Below are 19,962 nucleotides of genomic sequence, written 5' to 3'. Positions count from 1 at the left end.
GTGGGGAACAGGAACAAGAGGAGCAAGGGTAGGTTCCAACCAGACAGGGCCTGGGTCTAGCACATGTGCCCAGCCTGAAACATTTGAGCCTCTTCTCCAATCAGGATTGCCGCATCCCTTCTCCCCTTTCATTCTCAAATCAAGTGTTCCTTGTGCTGATCCAGAGAGATGGGCTGGCTCCTTCCCTGCTGCAAAGCGACAGTTGTCCCAGTTTGGCTGCATTCATGCCATCCAATGGAATGTCTTTCTCCCATATTGCTGCAACCAGCCTGAGGCACAGCAGTCCAGTAGCCTAGCCAAAGCCAGCCCAGTGGCCCAAGCCAACCAGCCAACTGCTCAGGACAAATACATGTTAAGTCAGCAAAGCAGCAGCCACCAACGTTCCTGTAACATCTGAGGAAACAAATTTGTTTTTACAGCATGAATAAAAACTGATATGCAGATCCCTGCATACAAAAGTGTTTTCTTCCACCTTGGGGATCAGTCGTGGATACTGGGCCATAGCCATTCGCCATGATGGCTCTCATTGAATCTCCAGGACCAGAGGCAGCTGCTGGAGAGGAACAGCCATGGCAGAAGGTAATTTTCCCATTTCCTGCTGGTGGGCTTCCTAGCTGTTTGGTTGGCCACTGTGGGAAAGGGTTACTGGTCTGATCCAGCAGTTGGGCTCTTCAGTGACATCGGTGCCACGTTCGGATCCTGCAGTGTAACCAGGAGAGGGCTGGTTGGAATGCTGGCAGGCCACCTGAGACAGGTTCCCTGGACTACCACCTGGTCTGCAGTTCTGGTATGCCAAAGTGTTGTGCTGAGCACCTGCTGCTAAAAAGAGTGGATTTCATTTATAGCACCTCACTCTGCATTAGCTGTTTACAAAATCCTCATTGGCAACCACGGCAAGTGAGAAATTCTGCTGCTCCAGCAGCCATGTGGTTCAGACCTGGCCACAGAGCCACCCCAAGCAAAACAATGGCTGTATTTCAAAACACATCTTTCTCTTAAAATGCAGTGTCTGTTTCTCCAGGGACACAGAGGAGACTATGCAAAAATTGGGCGTCCAATTCAGCTCCCTACTTGACGTTTAGAGACCTGTCCCGGCATGGCTGAATCTCCTCACTTTTCTCAGTGGAGCTCTGTAATCTGTGCACCATCGAAGTTCGACAGTGCAGGGATTTGTGGATACCTCTGGCACAAACAGCATTTCAAAAGCTGTGAATCAACAGAGCAAGTTGTCCATGGCTGGCAGCCCTGCTGATGGCCGCAAGCATGAGCCTCCCTGCTCAAAGGTGAGGACCACATTCTGGGGACAAGCTGCAGGAGGCAACTGCTTTGAGCTCTCCAGGTTTCTGACTGACCACTGCTGGAGACAGAGTGGTGGGCCAGATGGACTGGTGCCCCTTCCAACCTTGTTTGTTCTTTGGCATCCTGGCCCAACTTGAGGGCAAAGAAAACCCACTCATTCGGCCGGCACCATGCAGAGTGACCTTCTCAGACCTTTGACCGAGGAGTGGCAGCACAATCCCCTCCGATTAGCACCATGGTGCCCTTTGACCTCCCCATTTGCTGTGTGCCAAATGCCTGCTGTTCCTGATTCCAGCAGCCCAAGCACACAGAAGTCTGCACTGCTTCCCAGGGCTGCTAATGAGCAATAACAGCCCCACCTTGCTCTGGCATCCATGTGCTGTCTCTGATCCGATGAGCCTGAGCAGCCCCATGAGAGACCCACCCCTTCCTTACCTTCAGGCCAAAGTCTTTTGCCTCCTTAGGGACATGCCTTGAACTACTGCCACAGGTGACTGCTGGACAGAGGGGAGCCTCTAATCAGGGAGGCTGGGTAGTTGTGCATCCGAACACTGGGCTGTTGGCCCCAAGGCCAGGGACAAACAGTTCCACTGGTGAAGCTAGAGTTGCACCAGACATACATCCCTCTAGCCTTCTTCACATGCCTCTCAGGAACCCTGGAGCTCCCTCCAGGCATCTTAGGCAAAGATAACATGGGGGGAGGGGCTGAGCTTCTAATTTGCATGAAGAAGCAGCAGGGTTAGCCTTTAGCGCAGTGATTTTCAACCTTTTTCATCTCCTGGCACACTGACAAGGTACTAAAATTGTCAAGGCACACCATCAGTTTTTGGACAATTGACAAGGCACACCTTGCTGTTGGTGGGGGGCTTATATCCCCAATAAACCTATTAATAAATGACCCTCCACCAACTCCCACGGCATACCTGGGGACCATTCGCAGCACACCAGTGTGCCACGGCACAGTGGTTGAAAATGGCTGCTTTAGCATCTCAAGCTAGAAAGGAACCCTCAGGCAGCAAGTCTGGGAAAGGCCTCTCTGTCTGATGCTTTAGAAAGCTGCTTTGCATGAGAGAGTAGGCAGTGTTGGGGGCCAATGGTGGATCAATGATTTGGCTCACTTTGGCAGCTCTGTATATTTATAATGCCAAGTCATCAGGTGCAAATAGCCTTGCCCAGGTTAATCCAACCATTATCTCACTCTTGTCTGCCAGTCAGTTGCACTGAATGTGTTCCGGTCATTAAGGACACAGGCGGAAGTGGCTGAGCTTTGGACAACACTCTGGAAAGTTGCGTCCTGCAGGGCCACATGACCCATGAGAAATGCAGGGAGTTTTCAGGGAAGTCTTCCTTGTCTGCAAAATGTTATGGATTAAGAGACTGCAGACTGCAGCTGTGCCCATGGGCGCTTCCAGACACGGTCCTTGTACATTCAGCTACATGTGAAATTGCCTCATTCCTTCCACACTGCAGGAGAGACAATGGGTTTTTGAAATACAGTTGCCTGACCCTCCCCCCTTTACCCTTCCTGTTTCTGCTGTGCTCTGTTACATCTGAGCATGTGCCTCTCAGAATAGATGACAGAGCAGAGCTTGCAGCAGGCCATACAAGTGGACACTGTACTGCCAAACTGCTGTTCTCAAAAATGTGGGGCCGAGTAAAAAGGCGGCTAAGGGGGTCAAGCCTCTGCAGAGTGCATTAGAACCACAATAAGAGAAGCTCAGCTAGTCGGTACCGCACTAAGTAAGAAAGGCGCCAGCAGGTCCATTTGGGAGCACAGCTCCCACATGAAGTCAAGGAAGCTGTAAAAAGCAAGGTGGCCTCCTTCAGAAAATGGATGTCTTTCCCAAATGAGAACAAAAAGGAGCACAAACTCTGGGAAAAGAAATGGAAACAAACAGTTCAGGATGCAAGAACTACATGGCTAAAAACTGCTTCAGACATATCTGAAGCAGGAAACCTGCCCAGGGAGGTGGTTGGACCATTAGATAACGAGGGACATAAGAACATAAGAACAGCCCCACTGGATCAGGCCATAGGTCCAGCTTCCTGTATCTCACAGCGGCCCACCAAATGCCCCAGGGAGCATACCAGATAACAAGAGACCTCATCCTGGTGCCCTCCCTTGCATCTGGCATAACCCATTTCTAAAATCAGGAGGTTGCACATACACATCATGGCTTGTACCCCGTAATGGATTTTTCCTCCAGAAGGGAATTCAAGGGAGTCTTCAAGAAAGAGACTGCAGAGTAGCCTACTGAATTCTTTGCATCTGTCTTCACCATGGAAGATGCAGGACTGATATTCATACCTGACCTCAGAGATGGATGAATTGAGTCCAACAGAGGTGACAAGGGATGAGATTCTGGAGTATATTGACAAATATAACATGTCATGGGGCCAGATGGCATCTACTCCAGTGTGCTCAGAGAACTCAAATATGAAATGGCTGATCTCACAAACACATGACCTGTTCTTAAATTGACTTCCAGGGGACTGAAAAGTAGCCACCCTAACAACTACATATAAAGAAGGATTCAAGGGGGAATCAGGGAAATTACAGGCCAATCAGCTCAACATTTAGTTCGGGTAAATTGGTAAAAAATGTAATTAAATAAAAAAATATGAACCATTTAGAAGAAGAAGCCTTGCTGAAGGAAAATCAGCTTGGTTTCTGCAAAGGCAAGTTCTGCTGCCTCACTAACCTTCTAGAGATCTTTGAGTATGTCAACAGGCACGTGATGGAGGTAACCAGCTGACAATGTATACCTGGGCTTTCAAAAAGTTTTTGACAAAATCCATCAGCAAAGGCTCAGGGGTCAACCGAGCAGCTGTGGAATAAGAGGACAGATCCTTTTGTGGATTGGTAACTGGTTAAAGTACAGGAAGCATTAGGAATTAAATGAGCAATTTTCCACAGTGGAAGGAAGTAAGAAATGGGGTCCACCAAGGATCTGTCTTGGGGCTGGTCCTTTTTAAATTGGTTATAAATGGCCTGGAGTTAGGGCTAAACAGCAAAGGGGCCAAGTTTCGGATGAAGCCAAACTATTCAGAGTGGTAGAATACAAAGCAGGTTGTGAAAGGCTCCAAAAGAACTCTCCCCTGCTCTGAATGAATTGGCAACCAAGTGGCAAATGCAGTTCATTGCTGATCAGTGTAAAGTGACGCATGTTGGGGCGAAAGATCCCAACTGCACATGGACTCTGATGGGGCCTGAGCTGTTGAATAGGAACCAGGAAAGAGATCTTGGAGTGGTGGTGGATAGCGACATACAGCAGCAAAGACAGCAAATTCCATGCTAGGGGTTATTAGGAAAAGGATAGAGAAGGCTGCTAATATTACATTGCCTTTGTGTAAATCTATGGTTCAACCACTTTGGGAACACGGTGTGTTGCTCTGGTTGCTGCATCTCAAGGAGCATGTTGTGGAGATGGAAGAAGTGCAAGAGCAGGCAATCAAATGGCTGGAGCACCATATGTAAGAGGAAAGGCTACAATGGTTGGGGTTTTTTTGGGCTTGGGAATAAAAGACAGCCAAGGGGGGACAAGACTTTGACCTATAGAATTGTGCATAGTGGGGAGAGGGAGGGTAGAGAGAAGCTTTTCTCCCTCTCTCGCAAGAATCAGGCTGGGCCATCCAATGAAACTGATTGGCAGGAGATCACAAACAAAAGGAGGGACTTCATACAGTGTGTAACTAGACTATGGAACTTATTACCACAGAACGTTTGGATGTGCAAGATGCCAAATGCAAACACATGGACAGCAGGAGCAGAAGGCCGGTGTTTCTCCTTCTGTCTTTCTTTCTCCTTCACCCTAGACAGGGCTTTGTAAATTCATTCCCCCCCCCCCCCACACACACACACTTGGAGCAAGCACGACCCTTCACCTTCCATAGGCACTGCTGACCTCCTCACTGCTCAGGCGGCCTCCTGGCTGGACAGTGCAGTCTTGTCACTCAGTGCTCGCCTCCTCATTAGGCACCAACACATGCTCAATGGCACCACAGGGGTCTTTTGTGGCTTCCCCTAATTATCCCAGGAAGAGGACTTAAAGTCAGAGACCTGAAAAGATGCTGCTTGGAGCCAAAAGCCCAGCCAGGGAAGTCAGGCAAGGATGAACCTATTGCCGCAAGAGAGCAACGGATGGGTCTGCACTGACTGTCCAGGAGAAGCTAGGAGGCCCTTTGTAGTGTTCCTTCAAGGAAGAGTCCCAGGAGCCCTCACTGGCCCACAGCTCTTGGACCTTCTCCTGAAGCCCCCTCTCTGTGGCCTGGCAGCAAATGCTACTCAGGGCCTAGAGCCACTTCCAGGGACTTGGGGGTTACAACTACTTGCAAAAAACCCTCTTTGCCTGCATTGAGGGATTTACTGTGTGAGGACTGAAGAAGTGATTTGTCTTGTGTGACTGTGAATGAAGAAGATGCTTACCTGAACTCCTCACTTCACCCTCTTCAATGGAAACAGGCATTCCTGGCACCAGGCAGTGATGAATGATGCTTTTCTCTAGGCAGTGATAATGAGGGCACATCTCTCCCTTAGTTGCACAGGTGGAAGGAGTCTCTGCTGAGTGTGGTGCCACATCCCAGGAAAAAGGGTAATGGGTGTGTAGGGCGGGTCACAGGACACAAAACTGATGCTTTCCTGTGAGACTCAGCATTCTCAGGCTGGAAGAAGCTTTGGGTTTGGGGCCAGCTCTGTTAGCTATTTCAGTGCACCTAACTACTAAAGGAGAACTCATGTCTCCTTTGTGAAATTACACGTGACTGCCTCAAGTCAATCACATTCTCAGTGTGGACTTGGATAGGAAAACCAGCCCTGCCCTGGATGCTGTGGGTGGCCTCAGGCAAAGCAAGTCAAGCCACTCAGAGCTGCAGTTCCCTCTTCTATAAAATGAAAAGAATGGTCACTTATTTCACAGGGTACAGGTTTGCAAAGCATTTTGCTGCCCAGAAAGTCCTGCCTGCAGTATACATACCAACCTGAAGAGGCAGGCCCACTTGTAGCAGCAGGACCAAGCCAAGGTGGGCTGGACTCGTTTCTGGGGCCTGTACATTGTACAGGAGTCAGTTCTGGGAGGAGAAGGGCCTGCTCCTCTTTGCTGGAGCACATCCCAACACACAGCTCCACATGTGGTGCTTTGCTGTAGCTGGTCTACAATTCTCACACATTCCAGAGGAAGCTCAATGGAGCTGGAGATGCCTGGCTATCCACAACTAACTGCCCCACATCCAGGGCCCTCTGTTTATCCCGTATAACCATCTGCTTCTGATGGATCATTTGCATCTTTCTCAACTCTCCCCATCAGTGTTTCTCTCACATGGGAAGCAGGAGATAATTGCTACCTAGTCCCTGGAGCAAGAATGTGGCTGGGGGAGGAGAGGAAGAGTTAAATATTTTTCCCTACAAAGGAAGGGCTGAGAAAAGCTGTGGTTTGGGGGGGATGCTCCTGGGCAGAAATTTTTACTTCTTGATCCTAGACCCACTGCAGACAACCTCATGATTTCAGTAGGGACCATTTTCATGAAATGGGTTTGATGTATTCCAGCCCACTGGCACAGTAGATGGAATGCCATGGAAAACTCCTATCCAGCTCCATACCTAGGTCTTGAAGGCCGCATCAGCCCAAACTGTCCCTCTCTCTCATTTTTCTTTGTGAGGGGAAGACGGAGATGGGGGATGGGACATGACTGTACCCAAGGCTCAGCCCTGGGTATTCTTGTTTTGTTGTCGTCTGTGGGTAGTACCACAAGGAGGAACTGTGGTAGCAGCAGCCACTGTGCACAGCAGACATGTGTAAGGCTAATGGCAGCTTTGAAAGTGGGGCTCCTCTTAAGAGATAGCAGTGGGGGAGCAGCTGCCCCTCTTCAATTTTTTAGTGGAGCATCTCCCAGTGGCTGCCTGCTGGCATTCCCTGTGCATCATTTCATATTGGGATCCCTTTTGGGGGCAAGGAACCACTAATTAATCTAGTCAGCTATGTAAATAGCTTTGTGAACTTTTTTGTTGAATAGCAATATATATTCTCCACAATATATATCAGGGAATTTGGGGGCACACCCGTTCAACCCACTGTGAGGATCTTGGGAGTTGTAGGATTGCTCAACGCACAACTGTTTTAGGAACTTGCCTCATGTGGTTCTTAAGACCTTTGAATCTTGAATCTGAATCTTTGACCAGGTTCTTAAGACCTTTGAATCTGGCAAAAGGATCCCCCCACTTGGCCAGGAGGAGGATTGTCAAGGGCTTAGGGAAGAGGTGCCCCTCTCTACCTCTAACAGGTGGCATTTGGAAAGGAGCCGCATCACTCTTCTCACATTGCTGTTATTGCTGCTCAGAGAGGCAAAGGGAGTTTTCTGGCTCCCGGGTTTATGGCCTGCAGCCAACATCTGCTATCAAGCGCAGGACAGTTCTGCCGGATATTCAGGGCATATGCAAGATGAGAGGGATGGGACTTGTTTATTAAATATTTGGCAGATGAGAGAACGTGGCTTCCAGTTTAGGGTTTTCTATTAGATTCGTTCCCAACATGTACAGAATCTCTCAGATATTTTTAACATATTTTTATGAAAACATTCACACTTGCACCCAGTTCACATTCATACTCTCTCTCACCCACACACTCACTCACACGTGGAGAAGCAGTTGTAAACCAGAATGATTACAAAGATCCCCCACACTGAACCAGTACCGAGCCAGATTTGGGAGCAGAATGTTGGGGCCAAGGAAGCATCGGGTGCCAGTTGAAGGTCACTGAGAACCACCACAGACCTGCCACCAGGAAAGCACTCTTTCACAGATTCATGGTGTGAGCTGCTTACGCAGATGTGTCACTGTCTTCATGTCCTGACTATCAAGACCCTTGTGAGGAAGCAATACCAGCCAGTGCTGGGAGGCCAACTTCAGACCACACCCAAAAGGTCATCTTCCCTGCCCTTCTCACCACCATCATGCATTGGAGTGCATGCTGCTTCCTCTTCAGTAAGATGGGAGCCTCTGAAAACATGCTGGCTGTGACCAAGACTCTTGCAGCCATGAGCTGCAGAGGTGTGAGCCAGGTGGTGGTGCCTGGGAGGAGAAGGGGGTGTGCTGTCTCCCTCACTAACTACTTGACAGGCCTGGATTCTGCTCCCCAACAACAACATGGGAAACTTGGCCTTGCTTTCTGTCTGGGGTTGGTGCTCCCCATGCCTCAGCCCCAGCTACATTCTCCTCCTCTTATGGGAGCTTCCAAAAATCTGCCAGCAGCCCCACCAAAGAAGCACTCCTTCCTCTTTGCTCACATTTGCAGCATTTGTGGCTGAACTTCTAAACAGTGCGTCACAAAACCTACTTTGCAACACAGTGACATTTCCTTTAACTAGCTAAAAACCTTTGGGACACAATCTGTGCAGCTCACAGGAATTCTGGCATGGAAGGTGCTTCCCCCAGGCACTGGCAAAACAGTCCCTGCAAGGGAAATAGTGGCACCCTCTCATTGATGGGCAGGCTCTTATGATGCCATGCCCAGAAATCTACCACAGCTGGTGCCCTGTACATTCCCACTATGCCTGGATAGCCCATTCAGTTACCTTCCCTGGAACCCCTCTCAGTACTGTGACCCTCTTGCTGAGTCACCAGAGGCAAGGGAATACCAGACAGGTAACTTGTCTTGTGTGCTCTCTGAGGCATCTGGTGGGCCACTGTGAGAAAAAGGATGATGAGCTAGATGGGCTCTTCTTATGTTCTTACCCAGAGATCTGAGAATGAAGGCAAGAGGCAAAGGCAGCTCTGCCTGCCAAAGAACTCTCTCACTGGGCTGCTCAGTGACCTTGATATGGCAGGTCCAGGTGTCTCCCCAGGAGCCAAGGCAATAACTGAGCACACCAAAAATGAACACTTGCTTCAGAAGCAGGGAGGCAGCTGGCTTGCAGTTTGCGCTCCCAGCTCAGATGGGCTGGCAACTTGTGAGAAGTCTTGCTCTGCAAACACCCACAGGGGAAGGACCTACTGGGACTAGGGGATTAACCAGCCACAGATGTTCCTTGTGATATAAGCATCCCGTGTGTGGCGGACATATTGGGGTGGGTGGGGAATGGCCATCAGGAGCCTTCAAGCAACTGTTAACATCCGGGCTGTTGAGAGGCTCTTAACCTCTTCCTACCAGGGTCCCTTGAAGCTGGCGCTGCTCAGGAGGGTTTCACAAAACTACCTTGCTGGCATTTGCTTTCCTTTAAAGCCAGTTGCCAGAAGGGCAAGAGGAAAAACCAGGTTTAAAAGAGAGATTGAACACCTGAAGCGAAGGGACCACTTCTGGTAGCACGCTCCCTCACCAGCAGCAACTGCGCTCTGCCTGCAATCCCCGGGCTTGCTCTGTCCTCGGCAGAACCAATTCCATCAAGAAGTGGCAGTCCAGATGCTCTGGCTATGCTTGTAGCTTCTCCTTTTTTTGCTGCAACCCAGATTCTCAGAGGATGGATGGAGGGTGCTGAGGGGAAATGAGCATGCTCCAAAGCCAGGCAGTAACAGGGCTCTCCCTCTCCAGTAACCTGAAAGCAGCTCAGGCCAGCTCAGCTCTGGGCCTTGGGCTGGCTGCTCACTAGCAGCCTTCTGGCCCACCACCCCAATATTCACATGCTACTTGGCCTGGCTGCTCCAGACACACAGGGAAGGGCCACCTTTGGGGCAGGGCCCTGCTCTTCCAGCCACCTTTCACCTCAGGCACCACTTTTCTAGGCTGAAGAGGCCCATGCAAGTATACATTGCACAGTCCTGCAAGTGTCCCCCAGAATTGTCCACAAAGTGGAAGTCCTGCAGGTTGGGACAAAGCTGGCATCACAACTGCTGGAGCTTGTTTTTGCCTCAGCTGCAACAGCAGAACCTCCCAACTGGAGACCACACCAGAAACGAGCAAGAGGAAAAGTGGTGAAGAGACAGCAGCAGCCTGAGTGATGAGCTGCCTTCTCCTGAGTGGGCCAGTTATGGTACATCCAGACCAGCAATGTACTGCTGAGGCACTGCCTCTGGGGTCTTCTGCAAGCAACTGGGAGTTCTGTTGCTGAGCTGAGGCTCCTCCCTCCCCCTCCCACCTGGGGGCTGCCGACAGAAGAGCCACTCCGCAGCTGCGGCCTCTGCAATGAACAGGCTCCCTTGCCAGAAAACACATCTCCTCTTGCAGAACAGTAAATATACTTTCCATTTCTTTTCTTAATGTCTGATGCCTGGGAAAGCAGCTGGGCCCTCGCTTTTGCCCTCTTTCACCTGCCAACCATTTTTTCCTACACCCCACAATTCTGGAGCAAGAAGTCAGTGCGGCATATCAGATGTTCCAGTCCTTGCAGTGGTCTGGCAAAGAAACTCTGCATGATCTCAGAGGTATTCTCCTCTGGCAGAATCTGGTATTCTCCTCCTCTCCTCCTTGCAGGCACAGGAAAAGCAGCCCTATGAACACTATGGATGTGGGGACCCAGAAACCAGGCAGCAGTGGCAGATGCCACAGGAGTGCAATAGGGGCACCTGGGCTCAGCCTGACAGTTCCGCATAAGGTCAAATGTTTCTGTCACTAAGCCCAGTTGAGGCTGCCAATCTTCAGATAGAAGGCAGCCTTGGGGCTCAGCAGCACACCTGTCTTCCACGCCCAAGTGCTGCAGGCGAGGGAAATGTTTCCAAGCTGCTCTGGAAAATGGAGAGGGTTCAGCTGCCTTTCCATCTCTCACCCTCTCAGGCAGGCTTACAGCTTGGCTGGAAACCAGCCCACAACCCCTCCAGCGTTGGAAATATGAAGCACCCTGCCAAATCGCTTTGTAGGTGAAAATCTACGGTGCTGAGGGTGAAGAGATCCAAAGCGTGGCACCGAGGGGCAGTTCTCAAGTGCATGCTGTACACCTCACTTGTCCATCTAGTCATGGCTTGCCCAAGCACAGACATGGCTGTGCTCACCTATCCGAGGGCTCAGCCAGGAGAGGGAGAGCAGCCGTGAGAGCCTTGGAAGGGACAGAGGCTGCCTGCAGAGGGGGAAACAGGTGGCAGGGCTGACCAGGTCTTTGAGCAGAGAGCTGCTGCTCAGGGCCAGCCCAAAGGTGCACTAAGTCACCTGATGGACCCGCACAGGCACTCTTCGTAGACCAGCCTGAAGAACCCTGCCCCACCCCCGCTTGGCATTTGGAAGGTCCTCCAGGGCCAGCCCCAGCAGCATCTCCAGGCAGGGCAGTGAGAAATGACTGCCTGGGACTGGGGAGAGCAGCTGCTAGCCAGTTTTGCCAAGCCCGAGGGATCCATCACGGTCTGACTCAGTGGAGGCAGCCTCCTCTGCTCCTGTCGGCTGCCACAGTGGGGTGGACAGAGGCAGGGGAGAGAGAGGCAAACTCATATGATGGGTGCTCCACACTACAGGCACCAAAGACGGCTCCCCATCTTTGCTCCAGAAGCACCTGCCTTTCCTTATGGTGTGGGGCTAGGACCAGATGCCTCAATAGTCCTGCTGCTCCAACCCCACCTTGGAGAATGGGGAGGGGACAGAGTGGGCTCTGAAATGAATGTAGGACAAGGCAGTGGTTTGGGGACCAGAAAGTCTGGCACTTTGGGCAAATAATGTTGCAGGTGAACATCCTGGGGGGGGGCATGAAAATGCAGACAGCCTTGGCAGGTACCCTAAGTCAATTTGCACAAAGAATGTGCAAGAGTGAGGCAAAAGCTTTTCCAGACTCATCTCCCTGGCTCCCTTTCCCTCTCCCACACAGCCAGCATAACATTGGGGGCCTCCTGTCCTTATGATGACTTCTTAGACACGGCCTTGCAAATGTGCCAGGATACTGCAACATCTGTAACACTGGTAAGCTTGCAAGACAGTTGCCCCCAGTTATGATGGCACTAGCAGAAGTGGCTTTGAACAAGGTGGGGCAGTCCACCAACAGCCATTAGCCATGGTAGCTGAGATGCCACCTGTGACCAGATCCTGGGAAGAAATGTGTCAGCCTCTCAGGCTGTAGGCAGAATACTAGCCTAGATGGACAGCCTCTGGGATGACAACCCAGGCACACCCCGAGTGTCATCACCTAAAGGTGGCTTGGGGCAATAGCTTATTTCCCTCTGTTTTCTGGATGCAGATTTCACTATGCGCATAGGAATCACAGCTAGCTTAAAGAGAAGGGTCTCCTAAGCTAGAACACATTGGGCATTTTGAAGCTTGGCCTATCTTCTTTGCCCATCCTGAGCAAGAAAAAGGCCATGAGTGATAGAGAGTAGGCAAATGGGGGCACTTAGGACCCCTCTCCCTAGTTGCCAGGCAGACAGGTGCCCAACTCAGGCTCTCAGGCAGATGACCCCATCTTGGTCTGCTTCACAGCCTGTCCTCAATACAGTCCATCCATTGGACTTGCCCGCTAAGCAACAGAGCTGATCACTTTCATCTTCCCTCACAAAGGGGAACATGGAACTAGCAAGGCCCTCCCACAAGAGCCAGCATGGTCAATCGACTCAGTCATTTATTGCTTGCTTACACACTGCCCTTTATACATTCATGCCACTGGTTTATCCAACAGCAGCCACCTTCCAAAACATCAGGAAGAAGCAGAGAATCCTTCCAACTGAAGGGCAAACCACAAATGTGCTCTAGTGAGTACGCCATCCTGTTGAGAGACTGGCCTCTGATGCCAGCATCCAAAGGGCAAGAATAATTTTTTCTTTCCAAAAGTCGGTTTTGGAGCTGGCATGCTGGCTGAGAAAGGCAGCTGTGCTTATCTCCCTGAGTGTGGAATCTCCATAGGGCAGCCCCCAAATGCCATTCTACTCCCCCTGGCATCAGAGATGGCACAGGACATTTGGGTGCTCAAGTGGAGAAGCCACAAAGCAACCTGTCACATTAGCTAACATGGAGTACATCCCACTGGGAGGTTCTCTTGAGCCAGGCCCAGTGTGACTACCAGGAGAAAGACAAAGGGTATCTGGAAGACAAGCATGTGCTTCAGTGCCTCTTCCACTCAACAGGAGCTTGCAGAAGAGAAACTGCCCCATAGCTTGCTCCCTGCAGGTTAGGACCATCAGCCTCCTACTCAACCACCTCTCCTTGGCCCAGGGACCTCTCCTGACCCAGCTTACCCTGACCTGTACTGTACACCCACAGACGACCCAGGCAACCACACATTCACAGACAGAGAGGCATTTTCAGAAAGTAAAGGGTGCAGCTGCCAAGAGTTAGTGCCTAGCATTCTGTCCGCGCTGTGCATGAGGAAAAATGCAATCAGCAGCCAGCCTGCTTTTCACTGTGTGCGTGCAAGGGGCTGAAGGACACAAATGAAACTGCCAGTGCATGATGAAGGGTGCTGCTCTCTGGGTTGGAAAACCAGGGCATGTTGCTGGGGGGCAGCTTGGCTTAACAGAAACCACTCCCCAAAGTTTCCTCTTTGAAACTGAGAGGAAGTTCTGTCCACAAAGCACTGGAACACCCATGGAAACAGGACATGCAGGCCTAAGGGGATTCACACACACACCCCATCCGGGAAACTGCTCAGTCTGTCCCAAGGCAGCTGCTTCCCTGCAAGCTGTGGTCTGGTGTCACGGCTTCATGATGGCGGATGTGTCGGCTGGAACATGCCTTGTCTGAAGGATGTGGAGGTGTCTTTAGAGTGGGCGCTTGCATCTCTGTACCTATTCCAAGACACAGAGCAGTGAGTGAGACCCCTGTTGCCCGCCCAGAGTGAGCGACACAGCTTGAAACCAGTGGAAAGAGCATGGCTGGTCCTAAAGACACAGAAGCAGAGAAGGCCTGAAAGCTCTCCAGGATGAATTCACTTTCCTGCATGTCAGCAGGACTCCTCTCGAGTGAGATGGCCAGAATCATCTTGCCATGTGCAGAGCACATGGGCTCTTGACCCCAAGAGCATTCAGCACCCAGCTCCTTTTGGATAGCCCCTCCCAACAGAATCAGAGGCAGCCTGGCTAACTAGGTAGCTCTTCTGCTGCAGGCAGAGCCTTCTCTTCTGGACCAGAGAGTGAGAGGTTCATGTCAGAGCTCCTCTGGGCCATGGCTGGCAGCAGTGGCAGTGGGACAGATGCCCTCAAAACACCTCTACCAGCCCATAATACCTGCATGTTTTTGATTTCTGCAAAACATAAAAGCCAAGGCCAGTAGAGCTGCTCTCTGAAACAGATTGGATCCTGGCTGTCTGTAGGGGCCAGCATGGCAGGCAGTCCTGCAGCTGGTTTCCAGCTTGGTTGGCAGGCAACACATTGGCTCTCCCTGCCTGGAGTTAGAAGGCCCACATACTTACCTGGATGCTGGTCAGTCCGGAGTCTTCCCTTTAACCTACAAGGCAATGGAGAGACAAAAGTAGTGGCTGAAAAGTTCATCACAAGCTAGCCTGCAGCAGCTGCCACCACAAAAGCCCTCTCCATTCTAGTGTGGCTTCTTTCTTTTCGTAGTTAAACGTATCCTACCTTCAAAACAGGTTCTCAAGGCAGCTTACAGCCAAAGAGCAAAATGAATCACAGAAACACAGCACAAGAAAGCTGAACCCAACCACAACACGCATCTCTCCTCTTGGTGTGGGGAATAGTCTCTTGCACTAATAAAGGACTCCCAGATGCCAGGCAGAGGAACAGTGTTTTTACCAGTCTCCCAAAGTGGTTGAGAGACAGCACAAGGTGGGTTTCTTTTGAAAGTAGTCATCCAGCAAGTGCTGGTGCTCTGGTCTGGACCATGAAACTTCTTGGCAGGATGGAAGTGGTGATGAGAGCCCACTCAATCATCTCACAGAGACAGGAACACACAAGGTTCTAGCCATTTGGATTATGGCTGGCAGCAAACTTTTAGCCAACTGCAAGGGTGCAAGAACCATTGCTCTTGCCCAGTTCCGTCAAGCAGCTGAGCTGTTGCATCCTTGAACACTGGGGCAGTTTGTACTGGGGCAAAGGCAGTCCCTGCAGGGAGAAAACTGCAGTTGCCATCGGTTTACAAGGACACGAAGCCACAGATGGTAGAGGTTAGAGCAATTTTCAACTTTTTTCATCTCATGGCACATTGACAAGGCCACTAAAATTGTCAAGGCACACCATGAGGTTTTTGACAATTGACAAGGCACACCATGCTGCCAGCGGAGGGCTCACATCCCCATTGGCCCTACTAATAAATGACCTTCCCCCAAATTCCACTGGCACACCTGTGGACCACTCGTGGCACACCAGTGTGCCACGGCACAGTGGTTGAAAATGGCTGGGTTAAAGGGTGGTTTTCAGCAAAGGGGTTCTCCAAGGTCAGTGGTGGCTGGTCTTCACCAACCACAACTACCCCATAGCATTTGGGGGGGGGGCATCTGAAACAGTCTCCCAAAATCAAGAGGCCTGCTGAGGATTCCTGCTGAATGCTATAGGACAGCAGCACCAAATGGACCCATGGGCCTGATCCAGGGCCATGGAAAAGCTGTCCCCATAGCATGGAGATTTCTGTTCTGTGCTGCAGCATCCTTTCATCGTGCCTGATTTCCCCCCTCACAGCCTTGCATTGGCTAGCCACTTCCATTTCCTGTTGTCTCAGATAACTCTGTGCCCCAGTTTCTCAGGGGGTATGCCTGGTTGGCACGAGGCTGGGGGGAGATTGGGTGCGACAAAAGGATGTTGTGGCGTGGAACAGAAAGCTCCTGTCCTCTCATTCTAAAGTGCCATTACATTCAGCTGCACACTGTTAAAGAAGCAAATACAGACAGTTACAGCCCAATCCTACCTAAATCCCTGTGCAGCAGTGCAGTAGCACTGGCATAACTTGTGCTGCATTCCACGGGGAATTTTTGGCAGCTGGAGGTCTCTTTGAGGTAAGGGGACATTTTTCAATCACTGGTGCAAGTCCACATGGCTCAGGTGGATCAGGTCAGGAAGGGGCTCAGGATTTGGCATGCACCACTGCTGCCAATCCCACCCCCCTCCAAGCCCCCATCATTGTCCCATTCCTTTCTCCAGTCTGCCCTCTCCTGCTCCTTTCAACCTCTCCCCACTTCCATCTAAAACCCTGCACAGGCTTACCTGCCACGGTGGATGACTGTGGACCCACCGCCACATAGGAGGCCACTGTGGCCTCCCCACCAGTGGGCCCACTGCGCACGTTGGCAGAGGTTGTTTTACAATAGCTGCAAAGCAGCCTCCACCAGTGCAACATTAGTTATGCCATCAGGGGATAGGAGGGGGCATTAGATAAAACCTCCTTCTTGCCCTCCATATCCCTGTCCAACACTGGGTGGAGAAAGAGCGGGTTTTGTTTTTACCTCTGTCCTTTCCGTTCTGCATCTTGTCCTCATCCTCTTCTCCTCCTCCTTCTCCTTCCAGACAAAAAGCACATGGCTGTAAGCAGTGAGAGGGCCAGATGGGAAGCCAACAAAGAGATGCTCTGAGAAGGGCTGCTACAGCAGGTGGACTTGGCTGCCTTTTGTGTGGAGTGTGAGGATAACAGCAGAACATGCCCCCTGCCCCTGTTTGGCCTGGTTGCAAGCAGAGCACTCCAGACAGTCTCTTTTGAGGACACAGGCTGGAAAGAAAGGCCTGTAGGTTGGCAGAACCAATGGGCAATTCCTGGAGGGCTCAGGATGCTCCACTCCAGAAGCCGTTGTGAAAGAGGAAAGCCCTACACTCAAGAGGCAGCAGCTCCCTAGGAAGTGTTGGTCATGGCCTCCACTCTCGTCAGTCCTAGTCCTTAGGTGGGTGGGACCTGTTGCCCTATAAGTGCCAAGGAAGCAGCTGTGGGGAAGGTAGCAGAGATTCAAAGGTATAACCACGGGTGGGGGAGAGAGAAAAGGTTAAAAACATGGGAAGACAAGAGAGAGAAGAAACATACCAGCAACAAGCTTGCTGTAGGGAGAGTCCTTAAATGGTGCCGCAGGACCTAGCAAGGTACTTGGAGAGGGCACTGAAACCCAACTATGGAGCTGACAGAGATATTGGACCAGTGGGAGGCATGACTGACTTTCCACAGTGTTTCTGGGCTGCACAAGAGCACGTGGACTTAAATGTTTTCCCCAGGATAACCAGCTGTGCATTATCACAGAGACCTGGAGTGCCAGAGTCATACACCCTCCACCCGATACCTGCATCCAAAGCCAAGTGAGGCAAGACTACAAGTCAACATGTTTTGCAGGGGGTGGGGAAGAAGCAGGGCTGCTACCTGCTCCTCTGTTTGAATCAAAGCTGAACTTCTTCTTGCAGAAGCACATTTCCCTTCCCTGTGAACCCCAGAGGCTGCTGGCCAGACAGGGAATTTCAGGTTGCATTGCACAATTGTACAGACTATGATACCTGAGGCCACACTGAACACAGATGCCAGGCATAGCAAGGAGGGGAGACATAAGACAAACCAATGGGACATTGGAATATAATGGGTGGTTCTGCCTGCAAAATACTAATGTCAGGTTTGAGTTTCACAGATGGAGGGATCTAAGGGCCCAATTCGATCCAGCTTTCTAGCACTGAGGCAGCTGCAGTGCAGCCCCAAGGTGAGGGAATAAACATTTCCTTACATTGAGGAAGCCTCCACAACTGCTGCCCCACCACAGGATGCAGTGCACACCCCACTGGCACAGTTGCATCAGCCCTGGAAAGTTGGATAGGATTGGGCCCTAAGGAATTTTCAGGACCTTTTCACCTGGAGTATCTGCATCTTTAAGTAGAAGCCTGGAATCTGTTTCATTTATCACCTCCCTGCATGGCAAATGGTTCAACACAGCACACAAAACTTCAGCAGCTGCTGACAGAACAAGTCCCACTTGTTACAGATTGACCAGGATTTTGTCAGGGTGATTGGGAAAAATCTTGCCAAGACCTATCCCTTTTGTGAAGCCACAGCCTTACCACCCAGCAGTCCGCAGCTCTGAAGGTCAAAAGCACATAGTACATAATCAGTGTGTGGCATCTGCTACCACAAGAGGCAGTGCTGGCCACTAGCCTGGATGGCTTTGAAAGGGGGTTGGGCAAATTCATGGAGGATCTTAAATCTATCAAAGGCAACTAGTCAGGGTGGCCATGTACTACCTTCATGGTCAGAGGCAGTGTGCAGGGAGGCAATGGTGGGAGAGGGCTGTTACCTTCATCTCCTGCTTGTGGGCAGCTCCAGAATACCTGACTACTGGAGAGCTGGAGGAGCTGGGGGTCACCTGGCCCAAATGAGGACATCCACCAGCTGGCACCTCTGTGGGAGGGTACTCTGTATGAGCCTTCTTTGTTTCAAAGAAGCAGCTCCTTTGGTTTTCTTAAACTAGTCTGTCCTGTGTGACCTTTGGGCAGATTTCACCAGTGAAAACATGACTTCAGAGCAAACTCCGCAAATACCAAGTTGTGAGGATGCTGGCTGGGCCTGCTGGCTCCCTTGCTTATGTCCACATAGAAAGTTTGCTGCTTACCTGAATGAAGTTCCTTCACCAAAGATGACATCGTGTTGGTAATTGAATCAGCTGCTACCAGCAGATCGTTACGGAGGTTTCGTCGGGTTCCTGGGGAAGAAATGGAAGAGAAAAAACATGAAGATGCACCTTTCCAAGAAGCACAAACTCAAAATAGCTGGGCACCCTGGAATCCCAGAACTGAACGGGAACTGTTGTCCCGTTGATGCTGATGCCTCCTCCCTTTTGATTCTCTTGCAGCTTCTTTTAATTACACTCACTGTAGTTTGTTATTGGCGTGAGCTGCCTTGGGGGCTTTTGGCCAAAAGGCATCACACACATTATGAACAGGTATATCTCCCGTTCCCCCTCCCCTTCCCGGCTGAAATTGCTCCTGCTTTCCGGCAAGTACTGGAAGGAATCTGCCTACACTGCATCCCTAACCCTCCAGCCTTTGCCTGAAAACCTCCAATGCTCACCACTGCAGGAGGAAGAGAGTTCCAGTACCAGATAGCTCTTACAGTGAAGATATTCTTCCTCATGTTTAACCTAAACCTACTTTCTCTGTAGCTTCAACCCATTGATCGTAGTCCTGCTCTCGGGAACCACAGCAAACAAGCAAGCCCTCCCCACCTTGTGTGTGACAACCATTTTGACCCAGTGTGCAGCAGCAGTGAAGAAGGCCAATTCCATTCTGGGGATCATTAAAAAAGGCCAATATGGGCACTGAAAAGTCAATATTATAATGCCATCGTACAATTGTTGGTAAGGCTGCAATCTGAAGTACTGCATACAGTTCTGGTTGCCACATCTCAAGAAAGATATAGTGGAACTGGGAAAGGGAGTGACCAAAATTATCACTAGGCTAGGACACTTCCATTAAGGGGAAAGGCTACAATGCTTGGGGCTCTTCAGTATAGAAAAAAAGCACCTGAGGGGGCACATGACTGAGACGTATGAAATTATGCAGCGAATGGATAGTGTGAATAGAGAGATTTCCCTCTCACACAACATCAGAACCAAGGGACATCCATTAAAATTGAGCGCTGGGAGAGTTTGAACAGACAAAAGAAAATACTTCTTTACCCAGTGTGTAATTAATTTGTGGGACTCCTTGCCACAGAACGTGGTGATGGCATCTAGCCTAGATGCCTTCAAAAGGGAGTTGGACAGATTTCTGTTAGTAACAAGTTACAAGCCATGATGGGCATGTGCAACCTTCTGGTTTTAGAAGAAGGCTACCTCAGAATGCCAGGTGCAAGGGAGTGGCAACAGGATACAGGTATCTTCTTGTCTTGTATGCTCCCTTAGGAATTTGGTGGGCCACTGTGAGAT

At 50.6% G+C, this 19,962-nt stretch overlaps 1 protein-coding gene across 5 annotated transcripts in view; it reads right to left on the bottom strand.

Annotated features, from left to right (window-relative positions):
• Nucleotides 1–7,734: 7,734 nt before the first annotated feature.
• DTNB (dystrobrevin beta) overlaps nt 7,735–19,962 on the bottom strand; it is a 121,518-nt gene continuing 109,290 nt past the window's right edge. For 4 of the 5 annotated variants that reach the window (XM_066626767.1, XM_066626763.1, XM_066626764.1 and 1 more), the window contains 4 exons: nt 18,649–18,738; nt 16,525–16,578; nt 14,542–14,576; nt 7,735–13,918 (listed from right to left, as the gene is read on the bottom strand). In XM_066626767.1, coding sequence (XP_066482864.1) covers nt 14,572–14,576; nt 16,525–16,578; nt 18,649–18,738 — 149 coding nt within the window. In that variant the 3' untranslated portion in view covers nt 7,735–13,918; nt 14,542–14,571. Of the gene's footprint in view, nt 13,919–14,541; nt 14,577–16,524; nt 16,601–18,648; nt 18,739–19,962 lie in introns of all 5 variants that reach the window. The other variant, XR_010794443.1, reaches the window with a different exon arrangement.

This window comes from Tiliqua scincoides, chromosome 1, assembly GCF_035046505.1.
Source record: "Tiliqua scincoides isolate rTilSci1 chromosome 1, rTilSci1.hap2, whole genome shotgun sequence".
Classification (NCBI taxonomy): Eukaryota; Metazoa; Chordata; class Lepidosauria; order Squamata; family Scincidae; genus Tiliqua; species Tiliqua scincoides.
This window is presented reverse-complemented; position numbering and strand designations above follow the sequence as displayed.